This window comes from Solanum stenotomum, chromosome 4 (assembly GCF_019186545.1).
Source record: "Solanum stenotomum isolate F172 chromosome 4, ASM1918654v1, whole genome shotgun sequence".
Taxonomy (NCBI): Eukaryota; Viridiplantae; Streptophyta; class Magnoliopsida; order Solanales; family Solanaceae; genus Solanum; species Solanum stenotomum.
This window is the reverse complement of record NC_064285.1, coordinates 55,291,776-55,307,723: the sequence shown is the minus strand read 5'-3', so window position 1 is coordinate 55,307,723 and position 15,948 is coordinate 55,291,776. Positions and strand designations below refer to the sequence as shown.

Genomic DNA, 15,948 nt, shown 5'->3' with positions numbered 1-15,948 from the left:
TTACTCCTATAGAGATGAAGAGTATGTTAATTAATCACCTTAAGATTGTTCTTAAGACCCTTGAGGAAGGACAATTATTTGTCAAGTTCTCTAAATGTGAATTTTGGTTGAGATCAGTTGCAATTTTTGGGCATGTTGTTTCTAGCGAGGGTATTCAGGTAGACTCTCAGAAAATTAAGGCTATGAAAAACTGACCTAAGCCTACTACTCTGACAGATATTAGGAGCTTTGTAAGTTTAGCCAATTATTATAAAAGGTCTGTTGAGGAGCTCTCATCTATTGTTGCCTTGTTTACCAGGTTGACATAGAAAATGACCAAGTTTCAGTGATTTAAGGGTTGTGAGAAGAACTATCAGAAATTAAAGGCGCAATTGACTTTTGCTCCAATTCTGACTTTACTAGAGAAAAAAAACTTAGCAATGATTTTTTGATTCTATTAGCAGTTGCTGCTAAAACAAGAAATTTACAACGATCATCAAAAAATTTTGCGACTGTTTGTGGCGATTACAATAAACCGTTTGAATTAGGAAATATAAGTAGTGGTGGTTCTAATAATGTTAAAGATACTTGATAACTCTTACTTGTAAATATTTTTTTTGAATAATTTAATAATATAAATATTGTCGACTCTAATAATGAAGATTTTTATCTTAATTTATTTTTTAATCTAGTCTTTTCCCTTCACAAATACCATGATATATTAAACATGTCGAATCAACGTATTTCATTTTTTCATCTACTACACTCTATCTCCTTTTTCTTTTCTTCTCCTCCATGACATAAACGTCAAGCTAGAAAATCCTTAAAATATAGAAAAGTTCTTTATATATATGAAGAAATATATAACTTAAAGCTAGCAACAATTTATTATTATTTTTAGTAAAATATCAAGTCACAAGAACAAGTATTTTATCAAAACTTATTATTACGAACGCCTTTCTATTTGACACGTACACACACCATGTAAAATAGTGAAATGAAATGATCTAATATTATTTTTTTCCGTCTAATATATAAAATTATTGTGTCATTATATTATTTTTTTTAATTAAAATTTGATTGTGTTAAATGAGTTAATAAATGTATTAATTAATAAAAAAGAAGAAGTTAAATGTGACATAACATTCCGTTAAGAAGGAATGCAATATTTATTAGTTAAGTATATTTTGAAAAATAGAAATAATTGGATCATATTATATTTATTATAATTGTACATAAAAACCAAAGTTGGAATTTACTCATAAAAACAAGTAAAAAAAAAAGGCAAAAATTAATAAAGATCATTGGGGAAAGTGTAATTCCACGTGTTCGTCATCTTTGATTGAGATTTGTTTGACTTTCTTCAACTCCACTTTCTCAACATATAAACAAATTCACACCATTTACAATTAGTCAAATACTAACCCTTGATTGTAGGATTCATTTCTACTATTTTTCTCAAACAAATTTATCCCCAAAATATGGATGTTTCAGCTCCGCAAACGGACACGATGATGCCGGATGTGGCTGCCCCTGCGGTTCAGCAACCACCTCCACCACCGCAACCGCTGCCCGGAATGGATAATATTCCGGCGACGTTAAGCCATGGTGGCAGGTTCATTCAATACAACATATTTGGTAATATTTTTGAAGTTACTGCTAAGTATAAACCTCCTATTATGCCTATTGGTAAAGGTGCTTATGGAATCGTTTGGTGAGTTTTTTCTTTTCTTTTGATTACTTTCTATCAATTTCAAAAACGCTTTCCTTTGTTACTTGTAACGTATTTTTTTAGTTTTTTTTTTTCGTTGATTAATGAATTTGACTTTTTTTTATGTGATTGATTGTGTGTAGTTCTGCTTTGAATTCGGAGACAAATGAAAATGTAGCAATTAAGAAAATTGCTAATGCTTTTGATAACAAGATTGATGCTAAGAGGACTTTGAGAGAGATCAAGCTTCTTCGACATATGGATCATGAAAACGTTAGTGAGTCGTTTCAGCGAGTTTTGAAATTGTTTTGGGGTTAAATTAATCTGAGTATGTTTAACTGTGTTAGTTTATTTTTCATATGAATCTGGATAGTAGAAAGAGTAGGTCTTGAGTGTAATCACCTGCTCGAATTTAGTTAGCTTAATGTATTAACTTAATTAATAAGAACAGAATATTACATTGACTTTTTGCGGAGAGAAGGGCGTAGATAGTTTTGTTTTCTTTTCTGAAAATGGTAAGACAGATAGTTTGTTTTTTTGTATAATGCCATGGTACCAAACATGTTTAATGGTGTCCATGCATATAAGTATGGAGTTGTTTTCGTCTATTATATATAGGACAAATTGTATTTTTGTCTGTCGGAATTGAATCTATTTGTTGGATATAGACGTTTTCTAGATATTTGTGGATTCGTTTTGAGGATATTTGAGGAGGCTATTTAGAAAGGAAAATGAGTCTGTACAGGTTTTTTCTGATGGCTAATGTGACATCTGTCAATGCAGATTGTTGCGATCAGAGATATAATTCCACCACCACAGAGAGAAGCCTTTAATGATGTTTATATTGCGTATGAGCTTATGGATACTGATCTCCATCAAATTATTCGCTCGAATCAGGGTTTATCTGAGGAGCACTGCCAGGTTAGAATTAGAACATTTATTTCTTCAGACAACAATTTAAAAACACAACTGAAGTGTGAGTACCCAATGTGTTTCTCAAAGCTTGTTTCTTTTTATTTTTTCCGCTTCCTTTTTCTAGTTAAAAAATGAATGGAGGAAAAAAAAATCTCATGTTTCACGTCATATTCATCATTTTTAGTTGTTTAAACCACACCACTTGTTTGGAAGAATTCTTCTGACTGGCCTGCAACTAATTTCATGTGTGAACTAGTGCAGGTTGACAATTTAAATGATTTAATTTTAGTCAGAGCAACGTGTGGCCAGAAAATTGGTTTCTAGGTTTTCAGAATAGGAAATGAAAATTTCTTACTGAGAAGTGGAAATGTTTTATCTTGTACATGTTGCACTTTTGTATGCTAAGTAATGCGATAGCATTTCCCTTTTTTCCTCTTATGGGATCTCATTCGGCTTCTTTTCTCACCAAATAATGCACATGGAAGGACAAAACTTAAAGTAGCTTACAGTTGGCTTGAGATAACTTCTAGATTGAGAATTCTGACTAGCCTGAGATGTTATGCACTTCCCAAGAGAAATGTATATTTTTTTCGTAAAATTTACTTTGTGGGTAGCAGGGTAGGTGTGCCTTAGTGGAATAAAGTTATTGTCAACTTACTGAAAAGTAACAAATAATTAGGTAACTGATCCATGGATTGTTCATTTATGTTGACAAGCTCATAGTGAATGATTATAATGTTGGTATATTAACTTTGTAAGATCTTCCAAAGTACCTTAGTACAAGTGTAAGTTACATACTCATATTAAGTTCTTTATAGAGAACTAAACCATTGTGGAGTTTACATGCAACGAAGAATTCTCAACCTCTAAAATAACTGAACCTCGTTAGATTTATTGAACTTTAAGATATAGCATTAAATTCCTAGGAGAGGAACTAGAGGAATTCAGGATATTACCCACAATGAGGTCCATGATAAAAATTTAGAGACAAGTAGATTTTACCGTAAGAATGTTAACGCTAGCAACAATAGCATACCAGCATAATCCCATAAGTGGGGGACTAGGGAGGGCGGGTGTACATAGACCTTATCCCTACCTTTGTGGGGTAGAGAGGTTGTTCCAATAGACCCTCGGCTTAAGAAAATCATTTGTAGGACAAATTTGAAAGGAGTGCCAAAGTAGAATGTTATGATGAATAGTGAAGGAAGATAAGTATTGACAATAAAAATAGTAGAATAACCAAAGTAAAGAAACAACAATCTAATAAAATTGATGAATAAGATAATGCTAGCATAATAATAGCAATATTGGTGATGGAACAGAAAGGTGCTCCATACTACCATTGAGAAGGGAGAAAACACTTGACTACCTACTAACCGTTTGCCCTAATCCTCTACCTCCATGCTCTCCTATTTAGGGTCATGTGTGTCATGTCCTGTCTAATCACATCTCCCCTATTCTTACTCAGGTTACCTCTACTGAAAACCTTTAGACTCTAGGGTCTGACTCCATGCATCTTGTCTATCTTAACTCTGCCGCATGTCTCATCGATCAATACAACTACAGAAGGAGTTTTAATTTGGATAGATTAAAGAATGGAACTTGTGTGTGATAGTGAGACTGCATGTCACATTGCATCAAATTCAATGTGTTAGAACAGGACCAAACACATAGAGACTAACTCTCATTTTGTCAGAAAGAAGAAAGAAGGTACTCTCCGGAGACATCATCACAAAGTTCGTGTGGTCAAATGATCAGCTTGTAGACACATTCACCAAGTCCCTAGTCGATCCCAAAACAAGTTATATATGTAGCGAGCTTGGTATATATTATTCTTATGCACTGGCTTTAGAGTGAGGATTAAAATCCTTCTGAATATTTTAGAATATATATTATTATAGTAGGTAGCTTAATTTACTCCTATTGTGATTAGGTATTAATTTCCTTTCCTTTTTAGAACATGTAAACATAACTATTTAAACCCAATAGCTTGAGGGAATAATTAAGTTGAGTTCTCTCTTATTTTCTCTTTTACTTCACAACTTCAATATAGAAGAATAAAAAACTTGAACAAACACCATGAATATGTCTATACAACTTGTATAAAAAGTTTCTTCATCAAAAGAAAGAAAAAACAACTTGTATAAAAAGTGTTTTGGTTTCGGTTTTTAAAAAAAATGCAAAACCAAAAAAATATTGTCAGTTTTCTATAATCGGAAACCAAACCAAACCAAGTATAATAATGTTTGTTTGGTTTGATTTTCTATTTGATTTGATTTTTTTGTTTTTCATGAACACCCCTAATATTAATAGTGCATATTGTGCTACTTAGATTATAATGCATTTCCAGACCCCATTTGTGGGATTACACTGGGCGTGCTGCCGTTGAGTTTATAATGCATTATCGTGTCTAAATTTGTCTGACTAAAACGAAGTACTTCTCCATTTGGGTGCAGTATTTCTTGTATCAGATCCTCCGTGGGTTGAAATACATACATTCTGCAAATGTTTTGCACAGAGACTTAAAGCCTAGCAATCTTCTCTTGAATGCCAACTGTGATTTGAAGATATGTGATTTTGGGCTTGCTCGTGTCACTTCTGAAACCGACTTTATGACCGAATATGTTGTGACAAGATGGTATCGTCCACCTGAGCTGTTGTTGAATTCGTCCGACTATACTGCAGCAATTGATGTATGGTCAGTGGGTTGCATCTTCATGGAGTTGATGGACAGAAAACCCCTCTTCCCTGGCAGAGATCATGTACACCAGCTGCGTCTTATTATGGAGGTATCTATTGTTCACTCTCTACCCCTTCCCCCCTTACACTAAAGAAATGAGTTTACTAAGTTTTTGTTCTTTTATCTCATTTTTCCTATTTCCCTCCTTGTACTAGCTGTTTTGTGCAAATCCATTTAAAAGCAAAGAGAAACACCAAGTTGTAGATCTAGGAAACTTGAAAGAGAAGGCTTAGACAGAGTGTAGTTTTATTTTTGAACCGCTGCTTCTGTAGACGTCAAGAATTACAACTGATCAACTATGTTTTCTTCTCAGCAAGTGTTATGCACATATGTAGTATTTAATTTTAAGAAGGAAAACAAATTTACCTGCCACTCTCTTTCGGTCTTTCCTCTCCAGTTATTAAGAAGTTGATCAGTGCATGATTATTTTGTATGATGAATATATAGTTTTTCATAGTAATGACCCGAATCTCTTTTATTATCTTACGTTATGCTCAACTTTATAGATGTGATTAATACTTAAATTATTCTGATGACCGCAACTTCATGCAGTTGATTGGCACTCCTTCAGAGGCTGAAATGGAGTTTTTAAATGAGAATGCAAAACGCTACATCCGACAACTTCCTCTTTACCGTCGACAATCATTTACTGAAAAGTTCCCGCATGTAAACCCAGCTGCTATTGATCTTGTCGAGAAAATGTTGACATTTGATCCCAGAAGGAGAATAACAGGTGCGAAATTCCAGACAAGTTTTTCTCCTAGCTGCATTAATCAATTCTCTATCTGCATCTTACACTATTCCCTTAAAGTGTACAAATGTTCACTTGTTTTCTTGCAAGAGGTCAATCAATTCTTCTTCTTCTTTTCTCGTCAATGAAGGAACACGGAATCTATTTCAAGTATTTTATTGATGTGTAGCAATAAAAAACAGCATGTAGAAAGCGTGGATGAAAAGTACATCCGAAAGAGAATTTTACAATGTATGTAAAGAGCTAAAAGAATTCAACAATCATGTCTGGCTCTAAAACATAATTCGGAGCTTTGTTGAACCAAAAACTAAGCAAGGCTATACTCTTAAGCTTAAAATTAATAATGTTTCCCTTCTTGTCTTCAAAAACTCTAGCATTCCTTTCTCGCAACATGACCCACATGACCGCAGAATTGTGAGCCCCCGATGTTTTTTTGGCATACACCATTTCAAGCCCCAAATGATTTAAAAAGAGATGCTAAATCTGTTGGGTAATTCCGCCTCCTCTTCACAAATATAGCATCGGTTACAATGAATGATGTCTCTCATTTGAAGGTTGTCAATGCTGAGACATCCTCCATGGGCTACAATCTAAGATACACATTTGATCTTATATGGAGCCAGATTCTTCTATGAAATCTTCCAAGGCCCAGGAGACATGGTTGAAGAGGGGTTAGTCAAGTCTGGATAACAGTAGAGAGGATTCCATTTTAGGAGTGTTTACAGATGATGGAATCAGGTTGAGAGATCAGAGGAGGGACAGGGTTTTGCTGATTCATCAATAGCAAAAAATCATCAATTTCCCAGTCATTGAGGTTTCTCGTAAATGGAATGTGCGGTGAGCCATCATTGATGTGGCTGAAGTCCAGCTAATATAGAGTGTTGGTTGGATGCATATCTAAAATGAAAAGGGAATCTGTTCATGAGAGAGGTGTAGCCAAGCCATGAATTTTGCCAAAATATAATCTTTCTACCATCACCTACTTTAAAGAACATTGTTCCCAAGACTAGCTCTGAAGAGCAACATCAAAGAGTTATCACTAAGCATTACGAAGTTGCTATCATTAGAGTTCAAGATTAAGCAATATACCTCCATGGCTTTGGAAGGGCCATAAATAAGTACTAACCGATCAAACAAACCAATCTTAGCATGAAAAAGTATGGGAACATTTAACCCCGTTGTATGCCAAGTTGGTGACTTTAGATCTCTTGGACCTTCACAAAGAATCCAAGAAAGTAAGATGGTTCCCTCTTCATTGCAATCGACCCTATCCTTAAGTACTTCCGCCATTTGTGTTTCCTGTTCAATGTAAACCCATCTTGTTGATTGTTTAATCAAAAGCAAACACTTTTCTCTATTTGGCTTCCTTTTTTCCTTCTTCTCTTTGAAACTTGGGAAATTCTCTCTTCTTTCCCACCTTGCTTTCCCTTAACAATGTCACATCTAGTGAACTCAACTAGACTTCCCCTGAGCAACAAAATCAGGTGGTTGCTTCATATAAACTTTATTCTCAAGGTCAGCGCAGAGAAAATCATTCTTAATGTCCAACTGATAATGAGGCCGATGGAGGACAACAACTATGGATTGAAAAAGATAGACAAATGCTTAGCCACAATAGAGAAAGTATCACTATAATGAAGCCTAAATATTTGAGTATACCCATTGGGACCAAGGCTGGCCTTAACCAATTAACTTGGTCGTTCGAACCAACTTTGACTGCATAAACCCAACTACAACCAAGAATAGATTTATGAAGAAAGAAGAACAAGCTCCCAAGTACCACTTGCATGTAAAACAAATATTTTGTCATCCTTGATGAGAAAATGCCTCACTCGTAGATTTAGGAATGGAAACAGACGACAAAGATGATACAAAGGCATAGTGGGGTGATGACAGTCTATGATAACTTAAAAAGATATAACGGGGATTAGTATTACGAGCGGATTGTATGCCTTTTTGGAGTAAATTGGTTGATTAAGAGGAGAAAGTCTGGTTACCCTTACCTAAAAAAAAAAAAAAAAAGAGGAGACAAGTCTGCAGTAGGCACAGGGTTTGGCATAGGAGGTGAATCATCTGGGCTTGATGCTGGACGTGAATGACGGGAAGTTAGGATTGGTGGCTGGAGATGTAGAAATGATTGTAGATTTCTCAAAAGTCTATGTATGTTAAACCTCGTAAATATTAGGATGATCTAATAAGATGTAAATTAAGGTCGAACCTCAACCGACTTAAGGTACCAACAAAGATTAGGTGAGTAGCAATGACACCTCTTTTGATCTCCACTATCTATCATTTCCCCCTTCCAAAGTCTTTTGTCCCATAACACTACTATCCCCCCCACTTCTTCCATTAGCCTCTAAAATGGACTTCTCCCAACCATCTGTTGTTCCAGATTTGTCGGTAGAGATTTGAATCATTACTTGTTAGCTTAGTTTCAACCAACACATGAATGTCACCCCCCTCCCCACTGAAGCAATTTCTTACAAGTGCTCTTTTGCTCTCCCATTTAACCCTCTAACATTCCAAGATAAAAAATTATCTTCATGGTAAACCCTCGTGTGAGATTCTCCCTCTTGTTCTTGGCTCCCCTTCTTTGAATTTCATATCAAAAGCCAAATTCCTAAATTTTTAGGAATTACTGCTGTGAGATTATCCTGCTTGTCATTCCTCCTTTTGTTCTGTTCCATCCCCATCCTTTGATCGATCCTTAATAGCAGTTCATATGCTATGTCCTCACACCCCCAAAAGCTGTACCAAACCACAATGTCGCTTTCTCCTTCACTTCCTCCTCACTGATCGATTCGTCCACTTGTAGTGTCTCTATGTCATTAAAATTCATCATCTACTTTGGGTTACTCTCCTGGGTTCCTTCTTTTTCCCAAGGTTGAATTTCCATGGAGCTACTTCCAACTATGTTCTTTTCTCCGTGACCAATTTGGCTTTCCATGCACTGCATCAGTCTTTCCTCTCTCTGCTTTTCTGTTATGATTCTGATCGACTCCTGTTCATCAGCAAAGATGAGGAAATCCTGATTTTGTCCCGTACTCTTTGGATGAGTATGGATATTATCTATGAAAGGCTCAGCCGTTTTAATTATTGAGGCCTTTGGTGATTTGGGCTTAAAAAACGCTCAATACTTTGTGCCCCTGGCCTGCCTAAATCTTTGGCCAGAATAATTTTTAGTCCACTAGTGCTAGGTGTCTCCATTGGCCCCACCTATGTGGATCCGCTCCCACATGTCACCCCCTGCTTCTATCCCACGTGCCTTCCACCTCCAGCTCCTCAATATCCATTGGATATTTCCCAGCCCTCCTTTTCCCTCTTTTGTAGTTTCTTTTCCCTTCAGAGTGCCAAGCTGACTGTCTACCTTCTTCTGGCTCTTGTCACTCTCATCTCGATGGTCGAGCTTGTAATCATTGACCTTTCTGTATCTTGCCAGAGCTTCTACCCAGATCGGTAGAGAGAACACTATGTCCCCATCGGCGACCTCTACAAAGCATGGGATTTCCTTGAGAGGTCCCTTCACCTTGATGTGAGCCCATCTCATATGGTTCTTGAGTAGCATTTCTTCTTCTGCCTCTAACCAACCACCGCACTGGTCCCCTATTTTCTTCATCACTTTTTCCGATCAGAGCTGAAGTGGGAGCCCAAGGGCTCTTATCCAGAACCAGTCAAACTTTGTCTGGATGGATAAGCCCCTGTTGTTGGAGACCACCATTTGACTTTCAAGCTCATCTGCTGTCTCATCCATCTCCCCCCAGAATGTGTTCAGCGATCTTTCGAGACTGGGAGGTTATGGACCCCTTTCCACGCCTGTTGTGCCCATCTCCTAACATCGTTACGGGTGGGGATCTCATCATACTCTGGAAATTACCCACTAGACATCTGCTTAGGAGTTCATTTCTGCCTTGGGATTTGCAGGCATCAAGATAGTTTACCTCCTGCTGTGTCTCTTGTTCCTTTTGGGCCCATATGTTTCTGTGTATTGCTTCTTTATAGTTCTTTTCCTCTTCTGTGTATTTGAATGTGTAGTCTCTTTGGCATTTAATGCGAGCTGTGTATTTGGACCATTTATGAAGCCTTCAATTCTTGTTGCAAGCCCCAACAACCCCTCATTAAAGCTGTTCTCAGGCAGAATTATTACTGATCTTGATGAACCATTTTCTGCAATCATAGATATGAATCTACCATATTTATTGAACTTCAAGGAGAAGTGAAAATAGGTAACCAGATCTCTTCCTCTCCATGATTTAAAAGCTTTCCCCCTTGTGTCTGATGCCTCTGGCAGCCTCTTGACTAACCATAACAAAGCTACCTAACTGAGAGTCATCCTTCGCATGTGGAGCTTTGATTCTCCACCCAGTCGAACCAAGTTCCGTTAGAGGATTTTGTCTCAGTTATATCATATGATTTGCCCCAGCCTGAAATAAATACGATTCTCCATTAGAGGATGGGTTCTGGTGGTCAAATACCACTGGAAAATATTGTCTGGAAAGTCCTAAAGGGGTCCTAAAAAGCCCTGCCTAGGAACTCATGCTAGGGAGCATTTTTATAATATCTTATTTGTTGCATCCTGTGATCCAAGGAATCCTAAAATTATGTACAAAAATCAGTCAATGTCTGAGACGAGAAGAACCCTAGCTCCTTTTTTTACAAAATCAGTAACTAACCTGGAAGCTAAGATGAAATTTGAGCTTATTGGGAAAAAACAAGGCGGGGAGAAGGGTTTAGAGGCACGAACCACAGCGGAACCGCGGTCGGAGAAGGAAGAGACCCAATTTTGATTTTTACAGATGACCCCCCTTAAGTTATTAACCTATTTCTGGTTCTTTTATTTCTGCATAGGTGGAAATATATCTCCACGTGGAGTGCCACATGACACCCTTTTTTAACATAAAAGGAGTGTACCACACACCATCAACATTTCATCTAGGTTTGTTTTAATCTATGTTGCTCAAACTCTTCAAAAATGTAGTTTTTGGAGAATCGACATGGGTGCGGCATCAGAAGTGAAGAATCCGCGTAACTTAGGTTTTAATACATATATAGGATAGTTTAGGTAGGTATAGGGAACAAGTAGTTGGGGATTGAAATTTGCGAAAAACTGATAGTTCATGTGTTTTTGACCGTTTATCTTTAAAAAAATCAGCTCGTTGAGCTTCCGAGAATGGTGGATTTGCAGCAGTTGCTCAAATCGGATCTTTCAGTGGCCAACTGTAAGATTTCAACTCAAAATAGAGGCAAACAATCTATTTACTCGATAGAGCTCACAATAGCATTCCAGCAAGTTTCAGAGGGTTTAAACCAATGACATATAAGAATAGTGAAGAATGAAGGACGTGCATGGTTTTTCTATTTTGGGATTTTAGATTTTTTGAAAATTTTCTGATATAGAAAATCAAATCCTAGACAGTGTTAGTGTAAAAAAAACACCAATCTGAGTTCTGATACCGAATGATAACTTTCGAATTCAAGATTAATGCAGAGTTGAAAATAAAGAAAGTAAGTAAAAGAGAAACTATACACAAGTTAAGAAATAATAAATGCCAATTAGATGCGTCTTCCTATTCGTCTAGTATCGTCACCCTTAAGATGTAATATGAGGGTAGAAGTTTGGGGCTTAGCAGATTGGAGACCAGCAGAAGTTAAGAGATGTACTCATTAAGCATATTTCTAAAATTCTCTCTAGAAGGTTACTTTTAGATTTTGGTGTTTCCAATAGACTTATTTGTATCAGTTGTATCATTTGCATCTCCCTGCATCCTATAGAAAATAGTTGAGTATGCCATGAGTTGCAACTTCTCTATGCAAGGCTGCACTTAACATAGTTTAAAGGAAAACTTGATCAAACATAAAAAATAAAAAGTATGCGCAAAACTTAAAAATAGTTTTGGGCTATATATGAGTGTAAATGCTAAAGCTTCGTAGGAGAAGTGCTACCACCACTTCTTTAGTGGATAGTGGATACTGAGTTGATTTCTTGGCATGTATGAATTGAAATTGTACTTAATATACTGGTATTGCTTTCAAATGATGTGCAGGAGTTTGAATAACACATTTTCATAGTATATTCAGTGTTTAGCTCTTTTCATTGGTTAATAGTAATTATTTATTTCCATGCTTACAAACTGCTGTCCTGCTGCAATTAGATTGCCTTCTCTTTAATGCTTATATATTTAATTGGTCCAAATACTGATCCCTTTTCGGTACTCTGTTCTTTTCAGTTGAAGACGCACTTGCACATCCTTACCTAACATCGCTTCATGATATCAGTGACGAGCCCATTTGCATGACTCCTTTTAACTTCGACTTTGAACAACATGCTCTTACAGAGGAACAGATGAAGGAGCTGATTTACAGGGAGTCCATTGCATTTAATCCTGAATACCAGCGCATGTGAATAATCGCTGACAGATTGTTGCAGGTTTGATCTACATGTTATGTGTAACTGACAATTTATCCCCCCATGTATATATGTGTGCATTCCGTCCGGGAACATGGATGAGTTTCTTATGCAAACACTTGGTAATGAAGCTGACTTATGTATGGAGAGTTGTTTGATGTATCTTATGGGGTGGATCGTTTGTGTTTTATTTAGACTGAAATGAAATTCTGGTGGACAATATCTGTGTCAGATGTTTCTATTGTCATTGATATTCTTATTTCATTGCCCACTTGCTTTTGTTTCATTTGATTTTATACTTTATGCAACCTCACAGACAGCTAGTGTTGAACCATAAAAATGCCTCCCCAACCACAAATATCTATTTACCAATTATCACTCAAAACTACCCACCCCAACAAATTCCATCACTGATCAGCCACCATTCAATTTCCATCACCATAGTCTACATCCCAACAAATCAGCTCCCATTTCACATTTACAGCTACCTTAGTCAGAGCACCTATGGTTGCCGGAACTTCAACTAGTTAATAGCGATCAATCACCCCGTAACCTCGCTCCTCCACGGAAGTTATCAATATTGACTTATAGCTTGTTCGGCCAAGTTTTTGGGAGGTTAGAAGTGCTTCTTTTGTTTTTTATTGTGATTATTTTTAAAAAGTGAGGAATTTGGCTAGAATTTTGGCAGAAAATAAGTGCATCTGGAGAGTAGTAGAAGAAGTTTTTCAAAAGCTAAAAAACGTAGTTTTGCTCTAAAAGCACTTTGTTAGGATACTTTTTTGAGAAAATACATAGAAACACTTTTAAAAACTTGAGACAAGGTTTTTGAACAGAACTTCCATAGGCGAGAGGTGTAAGCACTGCGAGGTGTGAATTGATCTCGTACAAAATGAAACGACTTTCACTTTCCATAACAAGAATGAAAGAAAGCCAACCTATTCCTGAAATTGCGGTCAGTCTCGCTACCTCTTTAGTTGCCGCCCCCAACTTGCTCATTTGCAATTACTACCACAAGAAAGTCGCTCCTATCTCTAAAGGGGCTTATTCATTCCACGACTTTCTTATGTTATGGGGTCTCGAAGATTGAATTTAGCTGTCAACCCTAGTTAGCGAATTTAAAAACTCTCCCTTCTCCCATGCTTTCCGTTGGTCAACAACAAACTCTAATTGTTGCTCAAAAGTACTTTTTAGATTTACTAGTCAAACACAAACGACTTCTCACCAAAATAAGCTAATTTGAGAAATTTAATCAAAGAAGCTATCAAGCTACGTCATCTGGATGACCATGTTTGCAAACAACCAGTTCATAAGTCGTCAACTATATTAGGAATAAGAGATACAAATCTAGTCTGGTATGAATAATACATCATCGATTTGGAATACAAAATAGAAATAAGATGCCATGAACTAGAAGTTGACAACACAATATTGAAACAAGAGTCAATCTCCAAAGCTTTCTCACAAACTCATACTTGCAAATAGGGGTACAAGTACAACAAGTGTAGTTAAATACAACACATATTCAGTAAGTATATTCCACTCTCCCCAACAAAGTAGTGACAAAAATTTACTAAAAATACCAACTTCTGAACTTGTACAATTATTATGTCCAGCAATAATAATAATAATACTAAAGCACGGAAACTGCATAAACTAGTATGCACAAATAAAGCATATAAAAATATGCATATGTCCAGCATCTGGCCGGATGCACACGGTTGTTGACAAAATGAGCAAAGTCACCAGTTTTCTGATGAGTAACTGACCAACCACCTAACTTTTTTGTTTTTTTTTTCCTATTCGGTGTCCGGAGCCTACATTGAAGCTCCGACTAAGTCTGAATAGCACACTATAGGACCCATTCGGGGATGATGTGCCCAACGTGACTTTCTTCTTAAGACAATATGATATTGAATTCCCCTCCTACTATCTAGGGCGATTCTATGTTCATAGTAATTTGTTAATTGAATTTCACTACTCCAATCTCACGAGCGTTTGGCAGAGTGTATTAGTAAAATTAATGCATATATTAGCTTTTTATGTATTAGTAGTATCTTGTTTGATGCACTTTTTCATGCGATGCGATGTATATCTAATGTTTGCATTTATTATATTATTGTGCAGTATTTTAAAAGACTGTTGGGACTCGCCTCGGGGCTCGCCCTGGGGCGGGGCTCTAGCAAAATGCCTCGAGACTCAAGTGTGGGGCTTAGTTCTGTAAGACTTAAGCCTTAAGCGCCCGACTGTATGCCTTAAGCAAGCCCAACGCTCGGGGCTCGTCTAACAGATCTTACACAAAATATATTTACGTGGACATCCATTTTACAACTCTCCCCTTGGATGTCCATGTCTTAATAGATAATGTGTCTCGTTAAAACCTACTAAGAAAAACCCAATGAAAAAAAATCTTAATGAAGGAAAAAGAGTGTACACATTATAATACACATTAAGAGTTGTCTCATTAAAAACCTTACCAAGAAAACCAAGTAGGAGAAAATCTTGGTTAAGGAAAAAAAAAGTGCAGCGCGTATTATTCTCACCCGGATTAAGACATCACTTAACAACCCGAAGATAACGCATTCCAATCTTATATATCGGCTTCTCAAAGGTTGAAGTTGATAATGCCTTGGTGAATACGAAGTGTTGAACATCTGCTACATTCTTCTTTTGAACATCATGAATAACAAGAACTTTGATGAAATATATTTTATTCAGTCTCGTTTGATGTGTCCTCTTCTTAATTGAGCACATGCAACATTGTCTTCATATAATGTTGTTGGAATATCTCTCTTCAAAGGAAGGTCACATATTTTTTGAATATGTTTATTGATCTCAACCAAATATATTTTTGACAACTACTTAATTTGTGATCTTACCGGTGTAGAAAAATTGCTCGTTTGATCTGACGGACACTTCCAATAAAATTGACTGTCTTGTGAAATGATTTAATATGATATTTCCAAATGAAAATAGATAACTTTATTGAGATCCAATTTCATATTTTCTTGCAATTTATTATCAATAAACATTGACACAATTGATTATCGATATGTGATTCACTCTAATATCTCCACCAATAAAAGTGATGTTATAATTTGCATGCATATTGATAAAATTATTTACCATGAATAATAATAATAGTAGGATACATAAGTGCACCAATTGTATTATGACATGATAGTTTCTAACCATTTTAATGAGATCAAAATTGATCTTTATGTTATGTGATCTTACAACCATTGGGGTAATATTCAATGGTATCGTTTTATAACCTTTTAAATCCTTTAAGAATTTTCATATAATATTTATTGTCTAGCTAGCCATGATAATAATTCATTATACGTATTCAAGTTTTTCATGTATTGTTAGACTGAAAGAAACCTCATTGCATCCACCATTGGAGAATACATCTCCATACAATAATGTCAGGACTTTGGCGAAAGATCTTT

At 36.3% G+C, this 15,948-nt stretch overlaps 1 protein-coding gene across 1 annotated transcript; it reads left to right on the top strand.

Moving 5' to 3' along the window:
* The first annotated feature begins 1,315 nt into the window (after nt 1-1,315).
* Nucleotides 1,316-12,665, top strand: LOC125861779 (mitogen-activated protein kinase homolog NTF4-like). Its single transcript, XM_049541645.1, has 6 exons — nt 1,316-1,693; nt 1,834-1,963; nt 2,474-2,611; nt 5,062-5,394; nt 5,898-6,078; nt 12,321-12,665. The coding sequence occupies exons 1-6, from the start codon at nt 1,461-1,463 to the stop codon at nt 12,494-12,496; spliced, it is 1,191 nt and encodes a 396-aa protein (XP_049397602.1). The 5' UTR covers nt 1,316-1,460; the 3' UTR covers nt 12,497-12,665.
* Nucleotides 12,666-15,948: the final 3,283 nt, after the last annotated feature.